The sequence below is a fragment of the Berghia stephanieae genome, chromosome 5 (assembly GCF_034508935.2).
Source record: "Berghia stephanieae isolate SIO BIC M18660-M18661 chromosome 5, UCSD_Bste_1.3, whole genome shotgun sequence".
Lineage (NCBI taxonomy): Eukaryota > Metazoa > Mollusca > Gastropoda > Nudibranchia > Aeolidiidae > Berghia > Berghia stephanieae.
The window spans coordinates 37,397,933-37,422,932 of NC_088364.1; the positions used below are offsets into that span (position 1 = coordinate 37,397,933).

Sequence of the window (25,000 nt, forward strand, 5' to 3'; positions counted from 1 at the left end):
GATAAACTCCATGGGCCTCAACCCAAAAGGAACACTTGCCTCGGATGACACGAAACATCAAGCGTCTGATTCGACAAAAATCAGCGTTACAACTTTGCAAAACGGTCCAACAAAAAGCAGAACTTGGACAATTTTAGAGCTCTTCGTAAGGAATATAAACACACAACTTAAGAAAGAGCATAACAGATAAGTGACAGACATGTTCAAAGCTGACTCCTATTCTAATATAAACTAAAAGGTGGCAATACGAATCGCTTCTGGAAATACATCAAATTTAAACGCAGGGTTACATCAGGCATAGCAGTTTTACAAAAACCGGATGGAACGGAAGCTACTGACACCACAGAGAAAGCAAACATCCTAAACACACATTGCAAATGCACATTCACAAAAGAAAATACGTTGCATACTATAAATGGAAATAGCATTCCTCCAATATCAAGTTAACCATTACCCAGACTGGCATAACCAAAGAATATTCTTAAGAAATTGCCCACCAGGATCCAAAGACTGGAAGCATGCATTAGTCACTGCCATATACAAAAACGGGAAACGAGCTGTACGAGTAGTATAGACCTGTGTCGCTATAGTCTGTCACATGTAAAGTATTCGAGCATGTTGTGTTTCATTCAACAATGGAGCACTATGAAAGACATAATGTGTTAGTCGATTTCCAACATGAGTTTTCGAATACATAAATCTTGTAAAAGCCAGTTCGTAAACACCGTAGAAGAAATAGGAAAGGCATTAGACAGCAGAAAACAAATAGATCTACTTGTTTTAGACTTTTCGAAGGCATTTGATCGTGTGCCTCATAGACGACTTCTCAGAAAACTGGAACAGCGTGGAACTAAAAACATTGAGCCAAAGCCCCCAGAAAGACCATTGATGAACAAAACGACTTAAAATAGAAGGAACGAAAGCTACTTTATTGGCTTGATGACTGGCGCTGAGATAGAACTCGGGAAGTAGTCCTGGATGGGCATAGAAGTGAGAAAGGCAACGTCTTATCGGCGGAGACGATTACAAACAGCTGGCTTAATAAGATCAAAGAGAGAGGGAATGGCGATACCCCTCTCAAGCGCATAATGGACGGTGCACCCGTTTCGAGCCGAAATAAGTCCCCCAACCCTGGTACGGAGATTCCCTGATTTCGGGCAGAGCTGCATAGACGAGATGGAAGTCGGTTTGGACGAATTCAATCCCTCGAGGTGGCGAGGACATTGACTCCTCGAAACTGGGGGAAAAGTTGCCAGGCTTTTCCGCCAGCAAGAGGAGACAGTGGGTGGCAGCCAATCGACTTTGGTCGAGAACCTGCTTAACATCACGCTCAGTGAGGACTTGCCACCTGCCCAACACGTACACGTTGTGGTAACGAGCCCGAAACCACAGAGAACCTAGTTGACATATGCGTTGAGACTAAGCTTCCGGGCGGGTTTGCGACGGTGCACGAGTGCGGTACGGAATTTGCAGATTGGGTCGATCGTCATAACATAGTATTGTGAGCACCATTAGAAGTTGCTGCCTTTTGCAGATAAAGACGTTGAACTTGAACTCATAGCTCTGATTGACTACTTCTTAAACAATCCAATAAATTGGTTCTCTCCTCTTATCTAAGAGTAATGGCCGCACTCTTATGTGCACGGTGTAATGTTACCAAAAAATGCTGCGTTCAATAGTAAAAATAGCCAGTGCCCAAGCTGATCTTCTATTCTAAATATATTGTGGGAAGCCAAACTTTGTCTCTTATTTTACCAGAGAAACTTTGATGAAACCCTCACTCAGAGATGCTTGTTCTGAGGTCCGCAGGTTAAAGTCCCAAACTTTGGTCTAAACTCTCTCTAAACTAAAGGCCAGAGCTATGGCCAATCTATAAATTTATCAAATTAATATATAAAGTGTTGCTATTGGTTCTTGATTGTATATTTTTACATCTTTGTGCATTTGCATATTTATATGTATACATTGTCGCCATAGATTCTCAACTTTGTGTTTATACATTATCATGCATGCCACGTCTGTAAACGAATTTCCATTTTTTCGATGAATAAAGTATATATTATTATTATTATTATCATCATCATCATCATCATCATCATCATCATCATCATCATTATTATTATTATTATTATTATTATTATTATTACCTAGGACACAAGACGTTAATTAATGCAGAAAGAGATGGAGAAATGGGGGGGGGGGGGGGGAGGGAGAGAGATAGGGCTGAAAGCTTGACACACAAAGTCTTACTTGTAGGGCTTGTTGACAAAGTGAGCCCCAACAGTTCGTCCTCTATCTGAATCGAAGTTTCGTTGTTCTTTTGGCTGATACTGTTATAGGTTGTCACGTTTATTAGATAAATGCCCACGGTGTTGAATGTGTAAGTCTTAGAGATATCTCTTGTTTCCAGGAAAGTGTTCGTAGCGATGGTCCAGTTGTAGTACACGTCGTTACCTGTTATGTTGAAAGAGGGAATTACAATGATGATGCTGATGATGATGATGACGACGACGACGACGATTTTTATGATGATGATGATGATGATGATGATGATGATGAGTGGTGTGGTGGTGGTGATGATGATGACGATAGTATGTATATGTATGTAGTAGTAGTATAGATAGTATAGTATAGTGTAGTGTAGTAGATAGTAGAGTAGTAGTGGTAGTAGTAGTAGTAGTAGTGAGTAGTAGTAGTAGTAGTAGTAGTAGTAGTAGTAGTAGTAGTAGTAGTAGTAGTAGTAGTAGTAGAAGCTAGTAGTAGTAGTAGTATGTAGAGTAGTAGTAGTAGTATAGTAGTCTAGTAGTAGTAGTAGTAGTAGTAGTAGTAGTAGTAGTAGTAGTAGTAGTAGTAGTAGTAGTAGTAGTAGTAGCTGACCATTACCATCGATGCTTAATATCCAAAAAGAAAAAGAAAAAATGATTAATCCTTTCATTAATAGACAATACCTGTATGCGGCAAAATAGTGAACGTGACAACTTCCCCTGTCTTCGCAAAAGCAGGTGCATCAATGATGGTAGCATCGACGCCTTCTAAGACTTTGACTATAACCGTGGTTGAAGTTGATGGGCTTCCAGCTAGGCTGGTGCAGACTGCTGTCGCTGTCAAAGTGTGATTCCCAGGGTTGACAAATATATATGGTAGATGGACCTGATTGAAGACAAAACGCCAGGGAATTTATTTTAGACACACCATGCCTCTACAGTTTACCAAAAAGTGTATACCAAAGTAGCCAACCTTCCGTGTATTTACGGATTTCAGTATATTTTCCAATCACCTGCCTAAACAGAAGAAAAAAAGTTAGTACATAATATTGTCTTTTACTGGAGAGTTCAGCAATCAGAAAGGGGTCGGTTGGGCTATGTGTTTGCGTAAAATTTTAGTAAATTTTTGCTTCCTGAATGGGCATAATCTATATTAACTTTACATGTGCTCGAGGTCATTGATCACATTGCAAAATGTGCTTAAAGTGGCCTACATAGTGAAAAGTGTTCACATATTTTGAATTATCTAACATTACGATTGGTCATTGTGTTCAGCTTGACACATGGGTATGTTTACAACTTTCATAAACAAAGCAGCGTGTTTACATTTGTTCAGAACTGTCCAATCGTTGGACAGCAATAAATCACGTGATTGATGACTCGGTTGGACGAAAACATGAATATAGATCGCTCCCATTGGCAACCCTATTTATAAACCGGGAATGATTGGCGCCCTACCTTGCCAGATATTCTTACCTTGCCAGATATTCTTGATTTTATTGGCTTGCTTTAAAATCAGCCTTTAAGTGACCAAAACGTGTCTTTATTTGTGAAGAATATATTGTGTATCAACTTATACTATCTTGTAGACATGAGACATCCAAACGTAGATATTTGTTTTGCGAAAAATTAAATGGATGTTTGTTGATTTTGATGTTATCTACATCACATTTTCTTAGCTTTTTTTTATTCTTTTTGCTTTCATTTTTTTAGGTCTTTTAGGGTGGGGGGGGGGGGGGTTCTCGATAACTCAGTTGCTAGAGCAGTCGCTCCACATGCAAAGTGGCCAAGGTCAATCCAGGATGAAGTCGAGATTATTGTCTGACACCCCCCTCCCCCCTCCCCTGTTCACCCCGAAGTGATTGTGTAGCTGGGTCTATTGTTATATTCGGCGGGAAGTATTTCGTCATAGTCTAGACTCCTATCCAAAGGGTAGCAAGAAATTGTTATTTCCTTTTCACGCGATATAACCGGTAATATGCTCAGGCTCCAAGGATCTGATGGCTCTGAAGGCCTTCTAAGTAATAAAAAAATGATGTGAGCTTAAAAACTCTTCAACAGTCGTAACGTCACTTCCTTCCTTAAGACGCATGGTAACTTAGTAACACTGGTTCTAAATTATCGGAACAGTGGCGGACGCCCGTATGAAATATTTCTCCGGCGAGCATAAAAGCGTATCCAGAAGAAAACAAAACATAAATCTAATCATGTTTTGACTTTTACACATTCTGATCACAAGGCATATGAAAAGTTCTAGCCAGCATGAAGAATAAAAAGTAATGATCTTCTTTGTTTAGAACCAAGATGGCCGCCGTTGACCGAGCGGCGTGACATCAGACTACTGAATCCAATTGAGACTAAAAGGATCTATGGCAGGTAATGAATTGAGGTTGATGTTGGCAGAAATGCGATTCAAGTTGACATTTTCATAAAGAATTCCAAACATTTTGAACTTTTGTTAAACAAAGTGTGCCATCAAAAATTCAATGTGGCATTTGAAAGGGTTTTTTTAAAATGTTCGTGTTGGGCTGGGGCTATGTTGTTTTCCTCTAGATGTTGCGTGGTTGTTGTTTTTGATGTTGTAGTTGTTGTTGTTGTTGTTGTTGTTGTTGATGTTGCTTATACGATTTCTTTGAAATGGTTGTATAATAAGAACGTTATAGAATGGCTTTCTACCGTTAGCATTGTCACTTCATGGTTTCAATATTCGACATGTGTGTGTGCGTGTTTGTTTATGTCGGTGTGTGAGTGTGTGAGTGAACGTGTGTGTGTGTGTGTGTGTTTATGTATGTGTGCGAGTGCGTGTGAGTGAACGTGTGTGTGTGTGGGTGTGTTTGTTTATGACTGTGTGTGAGTGTGTGTGAGTGAACGTGTGTGTGTATGTTCATGTCTGTGTGCGAGTGCGTGTGAGTGAACGTGTGTGTGTGTGTGTGTGTGTGTTTATGTCTGTCTGTGAGTGAGCGCGCTCGTGTGTGTGTGTGTGTGTGTGTGTGTGTGTGTGCTAGTGTAAACACGTATGTACTATCATGATTGTTTTGATTAAAAACTGCCAATGATTTATGTATTATGAAATTTTATATAATTTTTAGAGGCCAAGGCAATATGCCAAATTGAACAATAAAGTTTCACATAATTAATTATCACCATTGTCACCAACAGCATCATCATCATCATCATCATCATCATCATCATCATCATCATCATCATCATCATCATCATCGTCATCGTCATCATCGTCATCGTCATCATAATAAATAAGTACCATCATTAACATTATTATCTGAAAGTTACTCTCTTTATCATTATAATTATTATTATCATTATTGCCAGTCTCATAATGAACATTTACGTTCTGAAATCCATTTAGTTAGTGCTTTTTTCGGGTCAAAATATTTTAAAACGGTCTGTCTCAGCTAATTTTTTTTTTTACTATCTGGCTCGTTCAATATCGGGCTTGTTGACCTTCTTTCTTAATTCTAATTGTGTGGTTATGTGGTCGTGTGGTATGACACTCGACCTTGGATAGGAAGGTTCAGGGTTCGAGTACCTCTCTGAGCGGCGCATAATTGGAAAAGGCTCTTTACTCACATTCTCTCACTGTACTCCGGTGTAACATGACCTGGCAGATAACAGCATTGTCTCTGTCCAAATAAAAATGTGATATCGCCTTACAGGCGTCATATCTCGTCCTACGTGTTAAATGTTTCTGTTGGCTTGGGACCCCTTGTAAAGCGCTTTGAGCACGTTTACTGGGTATTGCGCTATATTTAAGCTCATTTTTTTAATGGCACATACCTTGGAACCCCCAGAGGCCACAGCTCTTATAGTGTGTCGTACGCCTGATCCAGTTCCGGAGGAGACAGTCTTCGATGTTGCTATAGCCATTGCTCCATCTGCAAACTGTCTATCCTCTTCGGGACTACTGGCAGCGAGTCGTCCTAGCAAGACATTTCCTGCTGAGTGACGCATGGCTAGAATATCACCTGGTTCAACCTGGAAGATAAAGAAATATGAACATTTATATAAAGCATTTCCACCGATTTACCGTGCCCAATGCGCTTCCCAGTGGATCATTTACTCCCTTAGTAGGCCACATGGAACCATAAATCTATTTTATATAGTACAACTCACCTGTTAGGCGCTCTTTTTGTAGTTACACTTTTACAATATCCGTCATTTCCCACAGCCAGGCATGAATTTACATCAGAATAAAATGATGTAACGTGTGTAAAAAGTGCCTTACCTAAGCACACATCGCCTGGATCAGAATTCTATAGATAGAATGCGCTTGGCCAAGGAGTTCACAACATTGCCATCCGGAAGTATAACGGACCAACACACAAACTCTGTGTAACCATGAACTATTATAGTCTGGTTAATACAGTTTAGTGAGAACAACTCACAAACGCGGATGGCAAAAACAATAACAAAGGCATGAGTGACGTCATCTGCATACTATCTATACTATCATTGACACGTATTTGATTCCTAATAACCACACCTAACATAGCTTGACTTTTGTGACTAGACGAGACAATGTACCACTGATAAAAACAATAAACTATTTAAATTAAAGGAAGTTCTCATAAAACATATATTTTTTTTCATATAAAAGACATGTTATCATTTCTAAAGCCTGTAAGATTTTAAAAAATGAATGTAACAGCTTCCAAAAAGAACAAAACCCTTCTTCAGCCAACAAAAAAAAAACAATTTAAACATAAATACATTACTTAAAACCCAGATAGACGGTAGAGAAAAAATAAGCACGTCCTTTCTGTTAAAAAAGGTCTTTCATTCTTTTAATTATGGTTTTAAAAATTAATAGGGATATGGAGTCATCTATGTTGTTTTAATGCTTGCACATTTGGATAAGCAAAATTCTCATGATAATCTTACTGAATCAGAGAAGATGTAAATGACACAATGCCAGACAAAATAAAAGTCACTTTTTCTATGGCGTGAAATGGGCAATAGCATTTGCTTGTTACCCGTTGAATTGGACGTTAGTCTATCGCAAAGTAATCTTTCTGCAGGTCTAACGGACCAAGCTACCCAGATATTGCTGGGTGGGCAGGGGGTTTAGAAAAAAATATCTACTTCACCCGAGGTCTTTCTCGGCCACTTTGAGAGTGAAATAAGCGCTCTTCCAACTGAGATATCATTTTTTTAAAGCAGGGAGAAAATTACAAGAAAATAATATGTGACCTTTCGACCGCAAACTGTATAACGTCGAGATGGTTTAGATACAAGAAATGAGACCTACTGTCTCAAAACAGTATGATGTCGAGATGATTAAGGTGCAGAAAGTTGAATTATTTGCGAAAGATATCAGACTTTGGTTGAGTTTATGTTTTATTGAGGAGAATCAGAACAGCGTTTTGGAATGAAAAATACAAGGTTTTATATTTTTGACCAGTTTAAGTACAATCTATGATTTTAATTGGAGTATCATCCTGACATAATAACGTTTTGAGATGATGGATCACAAAGTTGGTATTTTGTTTAAATTTTTAATGTTTCATTGGGGAAAGTATTCTCCCAATTTGCAAATACTAAAATTTCTCATTACTAGCTGTTTTCAATTTTAAACACATCTTTGAAATCTAGTTCACCCCCAGGCTTCTCCACCAGCAAAAAGAGACAGTGGATGGCAGCCAATCGACTTCGGTCGAGAACCTGCCTCACGGCACGCTCACTACATCAGTGGGGACTTCCCACCTGTCCAAGATGCACCCGTTGTGGTCAAGAGCCCGAAACGCAGAGCATCTAGTTGAACGTTGCGTTGTGACGAAGTTTCCGGACGAGTTCACAACCGTAAAAAAAAAGAACTTTAACACGGGGTCCCTGACCAACAGCAACATTTAACGTATAGGACGGGACATGACGCCTGATAGGCGATATTACAATTTTTCGGACAAAGACAACGCTGTTAACGGCCAGGTACTCATTTTACACCCGAGTACGGTGAGAGAATGTGAGTAAAAAGCCTTTTCCAAGGACTCAACTATGCGATGAGCGCGAGGCTCGAACCCAGGACCTTCCGATCCGAAAGCGAGTGTCATACCACTAGACCACATAGCCGCACACGATTGTAGCATGGGTTTGCGGCCTGGATAGATCATCACAATATAGCAGAGTGACAAAATTAGAAGCTGCTACTCCCCGACCTAATACCGTTTAGAAGTAATGGTTACGTAGTATCTCAAACAACCAGCCTTCCCGTCCCAGTCAAGAAATAAATAACAATGTGAAATTGAATGTAAGCTTCAATTTAATATACGAAAACAGATAAAATGGACGTTTCGGGTTTCCCCTTTAAACAGGATGAATGAAACACTACAGACAAATGAGATGATGTGGTAGTGGCGTTGTTAATGACGAATGAGATAATGTTTTTCTTTTGTTTGATTGTTTTGTCGGGGGTTTTTTGTGTGTGTTTTTTTTTTTTTTTTTTTGTTGGTATCTTTTGTTTATTTTTTGTTTTGTTTTTTTGGGGGGATTTTTTTTCTTTTTTTTTTTATTTTGAGGGGGGGGGGGGCGGTTAAAACAAGACAAGATACTGATAGACGTAGGACACAAATATGAACATAAAATCCCATAACATCTTACCAAAACGTCTCCAGTCTCTTTTATGTATTGGTAGCCAGACACCGTTACAGTAACTGAAACTGTGCTCACAACCTGAAATGAAACATATTTTAAATGAGATTTTAATTATTGCAATCAACACTAGAAGTGCTATAGATAGAATGCGCTTGGCCAAGGAGTTCACATCATTGCCATCCGGAAGTATAACGGACCAACACACAAAGTCTGTGTAACCATGAACGTTTATAGTCAGGTTAATACAGTTGAGTGAGAACAACTCACAAACGCGGATGGCAAAAACAATAACAAAGGCCTAAGTGACGTCATCGTCGAACTATCTATAAATACATTTTACAACAATAACACTAAAATATTGGACGAGATAAGTAGATAGCGTGAAAGGCTCTATCATAATTCCTTTTAGATAGAGACATCGCTGAAAACGACTAAGTTCTAATTTATGCGGCTTTGTGGTCTAATGGTACGACACTCGCTTTCGGATCGGAGGTTCCTGGGTTCGACTCTCGCGCGGCACATAGTTGAGTCCTTGGAAAAGGCTCTTTACTCACATTCTCTCACAGTACTCAGGTGTAAAATTAAAACCTGACCGTTAACAGCGTTGTCTCTGTCTGAAAAAAATATGTTATCGCCTAACAGGTGTCATGTCTCGCTCTACTTGTTACGTGTTCCTGTTGGTCAGGGACGCTTTGAAAAACGCTTTGAGCATGTTTAGTAAATATTATGCTATATAAAAGCTCAAGTTTTTGTTTTTGTTTTTAAAAAAATATATTTTACACATTAAATCATTAAATTCTAACCAACCGTCTCTAAACAGTATGATGACGGGATGATGAATTATTTGCCAAAGATATCAGACTTTGGTTCAGTTTATACATTTTATTGAGGAGAATGAAAATATATAGAAATAAGTTGACGCCACCCGGGTCTTTGTTATCATTTTTTTTTTTGCCATCCATGTTTATGAGTAATTATCACTTAATTGTATTAACCAGATTATGAACGTTTAATGTTACACATAGTTTTGTGTGTTGGTCCGTTATAATATACTTCCGGATAGCAATGTTATGAACTTCTTAGACAAGCGCACACTATCTATAGTATTTTGGAGTGCAGAAAATTCATATTTAATATTTTACTAGTTTATCTATAAGCTATGATTATTGTGATTCCCCATGAATATTTATCGTATTAATTATAAAATAGCATGCATTTGCCACCAAAATTATCTCTAAAGAAAAAAACGAAGCGCCATCCTACCTTAAAGAACATCTTAACTTTTATTCATCATGGGTCAAATTTACGATCGTCTAAGTCAGTATCATTTTTTTTAAACCCAAAGTGAGACTTCAAACATATGGTGAAAGATCTTTAAAATTTGCCGGGCCTCAAATTTGGACCAGCCTGCCCGAGGACATCAGATTTTTAGACTCAAAATATTCTTTTTAAAAAAAAAAACACTTTAAAACGTATCTTTTTAACAAATATTATAAGATTTGATCATTAGAAATCAAGAAATATTGTGACATAATCTTATTTTTATAGCCCCTATATTATGTTTGCTGGTTTTAAACAATCACAACTAATAACTCACCTTATTATACAATTTTAATGTTCTATTTATGTCCCTGTCACGTGTGACACATTTTTCATTGTATTTTTATTATATAACATATATATATATATATATATATATATATATATATATATATATATATATAATATATATATATATATATATATATATAATATAGACATGTCGCTAATATTTTTATGTCATGTTTTCGTGGGGTTTTTTTATTCTCGAGATTATATTGTAAAGCGCATCAAGCCCTCCAATGGGAATATGCACTATATAAGGGCAATTTATTATTATATTATTATTATTTTAGCATCTGGTTCACCGCTAAATAATACCATTTTGAGACGATCGGTCACGACTATGGTGAAAAATATGACCCACCGTGTCGAAACGGTATTATTACGTCGGAATGACTACAAAAAGTAAATTCAGACATAAAATAAAAATAAAAATTGAACTTGACGCTTTTCGTGCATAAAGAAATGGATAACGAAGAGAAATGAACAGCAAGTTTCCTATTTATGGCTATTAGATTCCATTTCCGGTATTTAGTACACCTCGCCCGACATAATACTGTTTTCACACGGATAGTCACAAATATGAGATGTACAATCAGTCTTATATGGAATCATTGAAAAGAAATTGTGAACCAACGTGTCATAGCGTTATCATGCTACAATTATGAACTTAGTGCTGGAAATGGGATTTATAGCCTAAATCTGAAATTTGAGGTTAATAATTGTTCCATATGTTTGAGAATGAATACAACGTCTTTCTTTGGAAAATACTCAAAAGTTCGTATTTCTAATCATTATGACTCTTATTCACTTTTCAGAATTGTATTCATCCCAAGATAACACCGTTTTGAGGGGGGTAGGTCACTTTATGAAGATGATGATGATGATGATGATGATGATGATGATGATGATGATGATGATGATGATGATGATGATGATTGATAATATGATGATGATGACGATGATGATGATGTTGACGACGACAACTTGTTGACGTGGAAATCTTACCTCATAATCTGTGGCTGTTGATGTATATCGTGATGTGGCAGGTGTACAGGAAGTCTTACCGCATATTGCATATTGCATACAAAATTCTTTGGCTGAGCAGCTTGTGACACGGAGGTACTTTGAATCACACGACCCTGAGGTGCAAGCATTACTGCTGTAGCAATAACTGCCCGAACACTTGGGTCGCATAATCTAAAGAATGAATAAATAAGTAAATAGTAGTGTACATATTAGATAGGAAGAAGGATAAATATATTGTCTCGTTAGATAGAGCACTCACCAATCAAGCGGGAGGATTTGGCTTGGTTACGTTTTAGAGCAGATACATGTTGGGGTTTTTTCTGAACCCATTTCTCCTCGCCAGGTCCCAAGTTTGAGAGGTTTTGCCGAGATGAGGGTCATTTAAATCAATCGATATTTGAAGGACAGGTTTACGTACTATTTCAATACTTTAGCGGGAGTGAATTTTTAATTCAGAATAGTGAGTGGAGCAGGCACTTATGTTGATAATAACAAGAAAAGAAGTGAGTAGGAAAGTGCTAGGAAACAACAGAGAATAACAAATTCGCCGCGGTGATGGGGACTCGAATCCGCGACTTTATTGGTACGACAACTTCGCCTGGCCGAGAGGAGATCGTGACTCTACCGTATGAGCTATCCAAGACCCCCAAAAAAGTCGCTTCAAATTCTAATCTATCGAGAGCCACTTCTTCCCCAGTAAGGTCGCGGTTTCGAGTCCCCATCGCCGCCGTGAAGTTTTTATTCTCTGTTGTCTTTTGGCACTTTCCTACTCACTTCATTTCTTGTTATTAGCGGGAGTGTGGAGAAGAGTAGCACAGCAATATAGCCTTTGTCTTGAAACTCGCAGGAACCGAGTTTGTATTCCATTCACCACGCTATTTGATCCTGATAGATTCACCTCGCCCGCTTATCTCAAAATGGCGCAAGTTGTGCTTACCATTCATTCAGACTGATGCTGTGATGCTTACCCATTACTTTCAGAGAAAGGGAAAAAGGCTATGTTTCTGTTTTTGTTTGATTTTAAGGGTGTTACGGCGCTTGTAACACATTTAGGTCATTCAGTGCCAGTAAAAAGGAAGGAAATTGGATAGTAAAGACATTCTAGAGGTACAATTAAAAGAACTTGAGGAGAAAGTAAGGCAAAGGGGAATTAGTTCAAATAGGGAATATAATATTATGTAGATTCCAAGAGCACACTATCGGTGTACTCAGTTTGGGATCACCGTAAAGTCTCACCCATACACCAGCACAAGATCCCACTAAGAGGATTACACTCAAATGTTTATAAATCATATGCAAAAAAATAATAATAGTAATAACAAGAATAACAGTAATAGTAATAATTATTATAATGATATTGATAATAATAATAATAATAATAATAATAATAATAATAATAATAATAATAATAATAATAATAATAATAATAATAATAATAATAAATAGTAATAATAATAATATCATATTATTATTATTATTATTATTATTATTATATTATTATTATTATTATTATTATTATTATTATTATTATTATAACAGTACACCACAGAGCAATGATTTACAAAGAAAAAAAATATCTCTCAAAACTATAACTAAACATTCGACTGTTTCCCTCCCAGCCAAGGACTCCAGCCAGGGTCAGAACAAAACTAAGTTATCTCATTCCAAGACAAAGGCAGAAAGCAATTGGAAAACAGATACCGGGGGATAGAAGACACAGCAAGTACCTCCCTGCCCACTGTGGGAGTTTCAGGAACCCATTCAAATTTTAATAAGGACTATTTTATCGAAGGAAGTATAAAATGCATTGCCTTCTTACCAGCAGAGACAGGGCGCCGTTGCCTACGTTGTTGACATACATCTCCCAGCCGAGAACTTTGCCAGTCACGCCGAACTCCGAGGCTACCATCAGATAAACCATAGCTGTATCATCACCAGCATTGGCTTCTTTCGCGTTTATTGCAGGTCCAGCCAGAGACAGTGGAGGATCTGTGAGAAAGGAAAGTATAATTCAATTTAATTATGACGTATTTTTGTTTGTTTTGTTGTTTCTTTGTTGTTTTTGTTTGTTTGTTTTTAGGGGGGGGGGGGTTTAGTTGTTGTTTTCTGGGGGTGGGGTTGTTTGTTTTGTTTTATTTTTTGTTTGTTTGTTTTATGGTTTGTTTTGTTTTGCTTTGTTTTTGTTTCGTTTTTTTTGGGGGGGGGGGGTTTGTTGGTTTTTTTGTTGGTTTTTTTTTTTTTTTGTTTGTTTGTTTGTTTTTTTGTTTTTGTTTTTGTTTTGTTTTTTTGTTTGTTTGTTTTTTTTTGGGGGGGGGGGGGGGTCTTTTTAGCTAATTCATTCCCCCTAGTTTTCTTTAAGGATTGGCGTCTGAAGTGTCATGCTGAAAAATTTGCGTTAAATGACACTTGAGTTTTCTATACGGACTATTGAACTTGTCAATTTACATATGTGACGTCGAATAATTGAATTGTATTCCAAAGTTGATCAACTAGCGAGAAAATCAATAATAGTATTGCAAGTAGTATAGTAGACAGAAAGTAGTAGTATAGTATATAGTATAGTAGTAGTAGTAGTAGTAGTAGTAGTAGTAGTAGTAGTAGTAGTAGTAGTAGTAGTAGTAGTAGTAATAGTAGTGTGTGAGTGTAGTAGTAGTATAGTAGTAGTAGTAGTAGTAGTAGTGATGGTGTAGTAGTAGTAATGTAGTAGTAGTAGTAGTAGTAGTAGTAGTATGTAGTAGTAGTTGTAGTAGTAGTAGTAGTAGTAGTAGTATAGTAGTAGTAGTAGTAGTAGTAGTAGTAGTAGTAGTAGTATGTAATAGTTAGTAGTAGTAGTAGTAGCAGCAGCAGTAGTAGTAGTAGTAGTAGTAGTAGTAGTAGTAGTAGTAGTAGTAGTAGTAGAGAGGGGTGGTAGTGATGATGATGGTGATGGCAGTAGTAGTTGTCATAGTTGTAGTAACATAGAGAGGAGATGATGTGCGGAAGAAAGAATAGACCCCATACCTTCGACTGTCACTGTAGCCGAGAACGTATCCACTGCTGCCGTCACACGGAGACTACTACCTGACCAAACCGTCAATGTGCACTTGCCCTCTTCGTGAGTGGCGAAAACCGGGTCACACTCGACTTTAATATCCCCGGCTGGAGCGTCAACCCTTACAGCTGTTGCAGCTACCACATCCTAAAAATTATATTTACGTGAAAGAACGGATGACTGAATGAATGAATGAATGAATGAATGAATGAATGAATGAATGAATGAATGAATGAATGAATGAATGAATGAAAGCAAAATAATTAACAATTTATAAGAGAATGCTCGAAATTGCAGAGAGTGTTAAATAGCATAGTTAAAAGTTCGTTTTTTCCCGTCAAATGAAACCGTAATAGAATCATACGAAAGGCGTACCCATTCTTACATCTATCATTCGTCTTTAATGTTTCATCCATCGTGTTTTGTTGATAAAATGAAAACGCGAAACGTCCACAATATTGATTAGACATTGAAGCTTCCAATCAATTCCTATTGTGATTTATTTTTTGTAGCTTCAAGCGGCAACATTTTCATTTTCCACAAAATGAGTCCGTTTCTTTTCATTTATATTGTTCATTTCTTTGTTTTTAGTTTTTATTTTACTCACCGCAAAAGTTTCATTCTGGTCGTTGGCATAGACCTGAACAGAATAATCTCCCGGAATAGGAAACGTCCTTGACATCATTCCTGTGACGTTTGGAGAGCTTCTACCAGCTCCATCGTCGTAATCTAAGCTGTAATAAATAGAACAAAATAAAATTATTTGGTTTGTTTTCAACATTTTATCAGACCGAGTCGATGTAAATCTTTTCCAAATAAACGAATGTAAAGTTTTCGTGCATGACACAATGTGACATATATAAACTATGAATTGGAGAATTGAAAAAAAATAATTCAAGTTCTACTCCAATTGACCAAGGTAAATTATGTAGAAAGTTTTGTTTTTTGTTTGTTGTGTGTGTGTGTGTGTGTGTGTGTGTGTGTGTTTGTTTGTTGTTGTTTTTTTTGTTTTGATTGGTTTTCTTTGTTTTGTTTTGTTTTTTGTTGTTTGTTTTGTTTTGTTTTTTTGTTTTTTTTTTTGTTTTTTTTTTCTTTTCTTTTTTTTAATATTTTTTTTCTTTGTTTTGGGGGGTTTTTTGTTACCGTAAAATTGACTACAGACCTAGCCCGTTTCAAAAACAGGCTGCATTAACATCGGTGCAATGTGGGTTTCAAGTGATGCTGGAGTTGTATTCCACTCTTATTGATCTCTTGAAGACAACATAATCATAGGTACATTGGTTATAATGGGGGTGGGACTGCGAGATGACTTTGTGGACGCATTGCACCTTTATCCAGAAGATCTAAGTTCGAGTCTAGATGTAAGCATCATGTATTTCCCATCGAGCAAGGAGTTTGGCCGCTATTGCCCCCTTCGCTTGAGTTTTCTCATGTCTGTTTTTTTTTGTTTTTTTTTTTTTTTTGAGACGGACTACAAAGACAGATTCGAATGAATGAAGGGAAAGCATATTGATGTATAACGACGTTTTTGTTTCCAATCATAACGTGACTATCTCATAATATCAGTGTAGGAATCAAGTTATAGGCAAGTGTAGTAGATAAAGAAAGAAGTGTGGGATGAGAAATATGACAATGGCAATCTTACCGGTATATGACGTTCATGCCTTCATCTATAGAAACGCTCAGGGCCACAGAAGTAGTCACCCTTCAGAACAAAATGAAAGAAATATTATTGTATTAATATTGGTGTACAACAAAACATCATCATAATATGCATTCATAGAGCACAGAGCACAGTAAATAATAATTTAACTTGAGCTCAAATGAGGAATAAAGAGATAGATAGTTGTTGCTATGGCATAGAAGATAGAAATTAATTTTCAAATGAATGGAGCGCTTTGTAATTTCACTTCGCATGACAGACAAAAGGTGGCTTTGGGTCGTCGTTTCACGGGTGTCGGTTGGTATCAGGGGTAAAATATACTTTAGTTTAAATTTAAAAGTTGTATTGACACCATCACCGTACCCTTTTTGGGTATCTTTTTTTTCAAAACAATGCATGGACGTCTTCCATTGGATCTCAAACTATCTAGACATCTATATCAAAATCTATAATCTATATCAAAACTTATAATATTTATAGCTCTATGTTGTGTAAAACATCATTCATAACTCATTATTTCGCAATCGTGTGATTTTACTATAATTTTACATTGAGTGGTGTCTTATTATCATAATGGCCGATGACGTTGTGGTATCTAGTCATGGAGAAAGATGCTTGAAATTACAGCCATCACAAAATCATTGCTTTCTCAAACCCGTTGGTTCAGATAGAAAAAAAATATTCTATAAATGTTTGTTATTATCGTGAATTCAACGCCCATTGTGAAATTGTGACAACACTGTGCTATATAAAAATGTGTCTTAAACACCATTCTATGTCATGTTTTAAAATGCATACTCTCTTAATCTGGGTACAGCTGGGGCGACCATCCCCAACCCAGCGCGTCCACAGGTGGCGGATCGTGGAACGGCCTACAGATCCTGATCTATAGGTTAGCTGTAAAGCCGCGGACCAACTGGCGATAGTCGTGGAGAGTGAGGTTGGGTAGTCTGGCAGCACAGCTACACATACAAAATGCCTCATATACTCTATGAAGGGACTATCAAGGTGAATGGGAGGCGCCTTAAAACCTGCCAAATGCTCCCACTGCCTTGTGGGTTATGACCGGGAGGTCAAAAGGCTATGGAGTAAACCAGATAAAAATCCGTCAGAAGGCAACGGGAAACCACTGACGTATCATCCCAAGATCGTCATGATGTCCGTCCAAGCGAATCTAGTCAACGACGTCAATGGATGTTTTTCGAGCAACTCGATTACAGCCTCGTCCGGTAGAGATAGTCATGCAGGTGAACAGGTGACTCTCGACCGTCATCCAGCTACTGTGCACCACCAAACATTACGAACAGCAACATGGAATGTAAGAAGTCTGTACCAGAAAGGAAAATTAGCAAATGTAGTTATGGAAATGAAGAGATTGAATATCAATGTTTTAGGATTATCAGAAGTTAGATGGAAAGGAGCAGGAGAACTTAATTATGATGACTGTAAAATTATATACTCAGGAGGAGGAGAAACACCAAAGGGGAGTTGGAATTATACTAGATAATAAAACGGCGCGAGCAGTCAAAGGATTCTGGCCCATATCAGACAGAGTAATGGCAATCAAACTACAAGCAAAACCTTTTGATTTTGATATTTTACAAATATACGCCCCAACCACCAGTCACGATGATGAAGAAGTGGAAAATTTCTATCAACAAATAGATAAAGCAATGCATCAGTTTAAGTCTTCAGACATAAAACTCATCATGGGCGATTTTAATGCCAAGGTGGGCCGAGAAAGAATAGAAGATATTGTGGGCCCACATGGTCTGGGAGACAAAAATGACAGAGGTGATCGTCTTATTCAATGGTGCCGTCAACATGATCTGACAATCACAAATACTTGGTCAACAAACCACAATAGAAGGAAGTGGACATGGAAAAGTCCTGGAGATGGAGTGAGAAACCAAATAGATTACATAGTCATCAGCAAACGTTTCCGAAACTCGGTTTTGTATGCCAAATCTATGCCGGGGCTGACTGTAACAGCGATCATATACCTGTGCTATGCCCCATACGAGTTAAATTGAAAATCTGCAAAAGAGCAAAGGCTAAACCTAAATACCAACTAGACATTCTCCGGGAGGAACAGAAGATACAAGAAAAATTTGAACTATCAGTAAGAAACAAGTTTGAAGTGCTTGGAGAACTAACAGATATAGAAGAGAAATATGAGCAGTTTAAAGACAGTGTTGCTGCATCATTAGAAGAAAATGTTCCAACCACACTTAAGTTGCAGAAGAAGAAATGGATTACTCCAGAGATATTAGAATTAATGAATGAGAGAAGAAAGGCCAAAAATCAGGAAGAAAAATACAAGACTCTGAACAGGCAGATAAAAAGAAAATGCAACGAAGCTAAAGAAGACTGGATAAATGAACAATGTCACTATATAATGTCCTGCAAAGAAAAAAATGGCAAATTCTTCCATCAGAAAATCAAAGAAGTGACAAACAAAACTAAATCAGGTGCTAAAAGTGGATGCATCAAAGACAAGCGTGGAAACACCATCATGGACAAAGACTGCATTCTAAACAGATGGTCAGAATATATTGAAGAACTTTTTTTTGATAATCGAGGAGAAATGCCTATGATAAAAGAACTGGAAGGGCCTTCTATAATGAAAGATGAAGTTAGGAACGTCATGAAAAGCATGAAAAATGGAAAAGCTGCAGGACCTGATGCCATAACAATTGAAGCCTTGACTGGCCTGGGTGAATGGGGGATTGAATTCATCACAAACCTTCTAAATCAAGTGTATGACACAGGAAAAATGCCAACTGATATGAAACGATCCATTTTTATAGCACTACCAAAAAAGCCAGGGGCAGTTGATTGTGAACAACACAGAACTATTAGCCTAATGAGCCACCTCACAAAAATTCTTTTGAAGATAATTTTACTAAGAATAAGAAATAAAATACGACCTGAAATTGGGGAGATGCAATTTGGTTTTGTTGAGGACAAGGGTACCAGAAATGGAATATTCACATTATCAATGCTGATGGAAAGATGTATTGAAGTAAATAAAGATCTGTATATGTGTTTCATCGACTATTCAAAAGCCTTTGATAAAGTACAACACGAAAAACTATTCAAAATTCTATCATCCTTGGACATTGATGGTAAAGATTTAAGAATATTACGGAATTTGTACTGGGAACAAGAAGCAGCAATGCGTGTTGACAACGAACTAAGCAGTTTTACACCTATTAGAAGAGGAGTTAGGCAGGGGTGTGTTTTGTCTCCAGATTTATTCAACCTCTATAGTGAAATGATATTAAGAGATATCGAACATAAGAAGGGGGTGTGTATTGGAGGAAAGAATGTAACAAATCTGAGGTATGCAGATGATACGGTTCTACTGGCAGAATCTGAACATGAACTACAAGAATTACTGGATGTTGTAGTCAGGAGTAGTGAAAATATGGGACTGGAACTGAATATATCTAAAACAGAATGTATGACGGTATCTAAAAATAATAACCCACCAGCCTGTGTAATAACAAGCAGAGGACAAACAATACAACAAGTTGAATGTTTCAAATATTTAGGCTTCAATGTAACATCCAATGGAAAATCAGATTGTGAAATAAAGAAAAGAATAGGTATGGCGAAGAATGCATTCAACCAGCTGCATACAATTATGAAAAACAGGAATATTAGCATGAAAACAAAAATCAAAGTCCTGGATTGCTATGTACTGTCTGTGCTGCTATATGGTTGTGAGAGCTGGACCATAAACAAGACCATGGTTAAAAGACTGGAGGCAGTGGAAATGTGGTTTTACAGAAGAATAATGAGGGTGTCATGGATGGAAAGGAAAAGAAATGAAGAAATTTTAGAAATGGCAAACAGAAAAAGATCACTGATAACAAAAATCATCAAACGCCAAATGGAATTTTTAGGACACATTATCCGCCACCCTGGTTTGGAAATACTCGCCTTGACTGGAAAGATGAATGGAAAAAGAATAAGAGGAAGACAAAGAATAACGTATTTGAAAGGGATAAGAACTTGGACAGATGAAGCTGAGAAAGGTGGCGCTGCTTTAATAGAATTGGCAAGAGATAGATCAGCTTGGCGGAAGATGACCTCCGACGTCTGCTTCAGATATGGAACTACATGAGATGAGATGACTCTCTTAATATTAGGGACCTACCACAAAAGTGGGAACAAAATAATGATATTGAAGTGCCAACCGCAATTCAGGAATAATTTATACGCATGAACCTGATCAATTTGAGACGTAATCAATGAAACCGACATATCGATTAATTACGAATGGTTGAAACACCGCCCGCCATTTTGTTATGTTGATTTCATTACGAAGAACCGAAGTCAACACCAGATCAATCAGGGAAAAGAAAGACGAGTGCTTGGAAATGAAAGCCTGGCCCTTTTATATCGCTAAATTATATCCACTAAACTTATTCATTCGTTTCATAAGGGGACCAAGGCCAACAGCATATCAACGCTAATAGAGGCGATTTAATAGAGAACAAACGTGTGACGTCAAAATACTGGTTCCACTCTCCTTGGAATTGTTAAAGCAGTCCACTGGAGGACTGGATACATACCCTGTGCATCTGACGGCTGGTTTCAGAGTGATGACATCTTATTAGTCTTATTTTCTTGCCTAAGTAAACGCTGGTGATCAATAAAGATCAGTGATCCTCGCCCTTTTAATATGAAGAATCTGCCAAAACATCTTGCTACTAAAATAGTTATGCCACCTTATGAATCAATATTTAACTTATCTATTATTTATGCATTGTCCCGAGGACTGGTTTCACAATTCCAAGGTTTGAACCGGAAGAGAAGAGGTGTGGTTTTCGACTATTTGAGTCTTTTATTAGGTGAATGCGTTTATCATAGATTCTGTCCCTTAGATGGGTTAAACACAATAAACTATTAAAAGGACAGCACACAAGTAAACACTATTTTTTTTACACGGTGATTCCTACGAATGAACAAAATTCACAAAAAAAATCACACAACTCATTAAAACAACAAGCCACACTGAGATAGTATGCAGATGACATCACTCAGGCCTTTGTTATTGTTTTTGCCATCCGCGTTTGTGAGTTGTTCTCACTAAACTGTATTAACAAGACTTTAAAAGTTCATGGTTACACAGAGTTTGTGTGTTGGTCCGTTATACTTCCGGATGGCAATGTTGTGAACTCCTTGGCCAACCGCATTCTATCTATAGATAGAATGAAGATGCCGTCACTCAGGTCTTTGTTATTGTTTTGATTTTTTTCCATCCACGATTATGAGTAATTCTCACTAAATTGTATTAACCAGACCATAAACGACCAAGATTACACATAATTTTGTGTTTTGGTCCATTATGTTTCCGGATGCATCAAACATGGCAATTTGTGAGATTCTTTGCCAAGCACACACTATCTGTAGATAGTATGCGCTTGGTTAAAAAGCTCACAGCATTGCCATCCGGAAATATAACCAACAAACACGCAAAACTATGTATAACCTTAAACGTTTATAGTCTGGTTCACACAGTTTTGTGAGAATTACTCATAAACGCGGATGGCGAAAAGCAATAACAAAGACCCGAGTGACGTCAAATTCATTCTATCTTTACGTCGTTTGTCTCTGTAATTATTCTATGTCCACCAATCAAGGGACTGAATCTGGTAGGTGATGTATTCACACAATAAGAGTTGAGAAAATTTTTCCCAAAGTCCTTTGCGTCGTGGTTGCATGATTGATTTGCGAAATTAAGACCGAAATTTTCATAATGGTTGATTGCAATAGAGTTAACGTCCCTTTTATGGTAGGATATTATAATATTATGATTGTTTCTATAGATAGTATGCGCTTGGCTAAGAAGCTCATAACATTGCCATCCGGAAGTATAACGGACCAACACACAAAACTGTGAGTAACCATGAACGTTGATAGTCAAGTTAATACAGTTTAGTGAGAACTACTCATAAACGCGGATGGCAAAAAACAATAACAAAGACCGAAGTGACGTCATCTTCGATCTATCTATAGACAGAACGGATTGACGTCACAGAGGTCTTTGTTATTGCTTTTTGCCATCCACGTTTATGAGTAATTCTCACTTGACTGTTTTATCCAGACTATAAAAGTCGATGGTTACACAGTTTTGTATGTTGGTTCGTTATACTTCCGGATGGCAATGTTGTGAGCTTCTTAGCCAAGCGCAAACTATCTTTCGTCCGTTCCAAGTCCCGTGCGATTTTGGGAATTTGTCTTTGAAAGTCACATTGCACACAACTGTATCAGGTCAAGTGTGTGTGTTCCTTCTTGTTGCCAAATATTTGTGAAGTTGTTTTTAATATTTCAGCAACGCGTGATGGTTGGCGGTAAAAGTTGCCAATTTACAAGCACCCTTGTTTCCAATTTCCAACCTTTGTCGAAGTTTAACAGACGACAACAATTTATATTCTGTAATGTTACTGTATTTTCATCTTCAAAAATGTTTGTTTGGTGTGGTTTATATTTTTTCGATTGTTTCTTGTCATAGTCGTATTTAAATACATCCCTGTTACCCGAACCATTTAGCCCTACAGATTATGAGCCATTACTCACCATTTGGACACAGTGATTGAAAAAAAAACGAGTTGTAATGTAATGCAATTCAATTCAATTTAACACTATGTTAAAGCATTGAGATAATGGGAGCGATCTATATTCATGTTTTCGTCCAACCAGGTCATCAATCACAGGATTTGTTGCTGTCCAACTATTGGATATTTCTAAACAAATGTAAACACGCTGCTTTGTTTACAAAAATGATAAACATACCCATGTGTCAAGCTGAATCAAATGACCAATAGTGATGTTAGATATTTAAAAATCTGTGAACACTTTTCACTAAGTGGGTCACTTTGAGCACATTTTGCAATGTGACCAATGACCTCGAGCACATGGAAAGCTAATGTAGATCATGCCCATTGCATGTTTGTGTGTTTTGATGTAACTTGCAGTAATAAAACGTTGATAGACATTAGAAAAGAACGCGATCACTCATAGGGCACTTTTTACAGGAAAACATCAATAGAAATTTTACGTGTTAAAATAATGATATTAGATCCTATATATCATCATATTACATATCAAGTTGCAAAATATTTCCAACAAGCGAAATCATAGAAGCGCGAACAACAAGTCTGCTACTTTGCGTGCTACAGTTCGAAGATGACGTCACTCAGGTCTTTGTTATTGTTTTTGCCATCCGCGTTTATGAGTAATGCTCACTGAACTGTATTAACCTGACTATAAACGTTCATGGGTACACACAGTTTTGTGTGTTGGTCCGTTATACTTCCGGATGGCAATGTTATGAGCTTCTTAGCCAAGCGCATACTATCTATATTCCGTCGGAATAGGATTCAATAGTCGTAACGTCACTTCCTTCCTAATGACGCATGGTAACTTAGCAACACTGGCTCTAAACTATCGGAACAATGGCGGACGCCCGTATGAAATATTTCTCCGGCGAACATAAAGGGTATCCAGAGGAAAAAACCCCATAAATTTGATCATTTTGACTTTTACACATTCTGATCACAAGGCATATGAAAAATTCGAGCCAGCATGAAAAACAAAAAGTAATGATATTCTTTGTTTAGAACCAATATGGCCGCCGTTACCAGGCGGCGTGACATCAGACTATTGAATCGTATTGGCCTCTTTAGTTTTTTGAGCCAATGTTTCTATAAAATATATAATTAAACAACAAAGCAGTATAAAAAAGAAAATAATAATAATAATAAAATATATAATTAAACAACAAAGCAGTATTTCTTTTCTAATGCAAAAACCTAGGCAACATACATTATGCTTTCCAAAAACCATGAATTTGTAATAGGTCATATTATCACCGTGGATATCATTATGACATAGACTTTACACTCATTTAAAGCGCAGTCTTTATAGCCGAAAAGGATTGCGTAACATTTACAATTTTGACAACTCATCCGCTCTCAACTAAACTCAGTGAGACTGATGTGTTGATGTTACCCATAAGATCAAAACAAAAACAAAAAGTTTCTGCTGTTTCCTTGAGCTCTAAAGAAAACAATCGCTGTTAATGTTCGTGTGTCACCTTGTCGTACTCTTTGGGAAGAAACAGGCCGTTGTCTGCGCCTCCTCTAAATTAATGCGTAATGTAAATGTTGCTGCTCGAAGCTCGAAGAAATAAGTAATAATGTGAAATTGAATGTAAGCTTCAATTTAATTACAGTGTTTCATTCATCCTGTTTTGTTGATAAAATGGAAACCCGAAACGTTCATTTGATCTGTTTTTGTAATTAAATTGAAGCTTACATTCAATTTCACATTATTATTTATTTACTAAATTAATGCGTGACACTTCCCTCAAAATTACATCAGGATACAAAGCGACGGCCATCAAAAGAAAGTGAAAAGTAAGTTGAGAATTGTTTTTAGTAGTGTTCAAGCTACTAAATGATTCCATTGATTGTACTGCATCTTCTTATTCTGTAAGATCCTTGTTGGACGTAGCCTCCCAAACAGCCTCAGACTTTTTTTCTGTTTTCACCTGTGCCGTACGTCCTCCCCATCCAGTCCGCAATGTTTTGAAACGGCCTAAAAACCGGCAGAGGACATCAGGTGCTTGGATGGGTAGGTCTAGCGGCTCTTCTCTTTATTCTTAGTATTTTGTCCGTGCCCGACGTCTTTATCCGGAAGATGGCAGCGGACGGCATTTCCAGGTCGTCGGAGTCAGTCTCTGGTGAGGGTAAGCCCTTACTGATCGTGAAGCGGGTATGAGTTAACCAA

At 37.4% G+C, this 25,000-nt stretch overlaps 1 protein-coding gene across 1 annotated transcript in view; it reads right to left on the reverse strand.

Moving 5' to 3' along the window:
- The window catches only part of LOC144973936 (uncharacterized), a 181,325-nt gene that overhangs the window by 126,407 nt on the left and 29,918 nt on the right, over nucleotides 1–25,000 (reverse strand). Inside the window, exons 5-13 of the mRNA XM_078916824.1 lie at nucleotides 16,178–16,237; nucleotides 15,140–15,266; nucleotides 14,502–14,679; nucleotides 13,321–13,490; nucleotides 11,481–11,672; nucleotides 8,619–8,948; nucleotides 6,060–6,257; nucleotides 2,949–3,150; nucleotides 2,251–2,454 (exon numbers count right to left, since the gene is read on the reverse strand). Coding sequence (XP_078772950.1) covers nucleotides 2,251–2,454; nucleotides 2,949–3,150; nucleotides 6,060–6,257; nucleotides 8,619–8,948; nucleotides 11,481–11,672; nucleotides 13,321–13,490; nucleotides 14,502–14,679; nucleotides 15,140–15,266; nucleotides 16,178–16,237 — 1,661 coding nt within the window. The remainder of the gene's footprint in view (nucleotides 1–2,250; nucleotides 2,455–2,948; nucleotides 3,151–6,059; nucleotides 6,258–8,618; nucleotides 8,949–11,480; nucleotides 11,673–13,320; nucleotides 13,491–14,501; nucleotides 14,680–15,139; nucleotides 15,267–16,177; nucleotides 16,238–25,000) is intronic.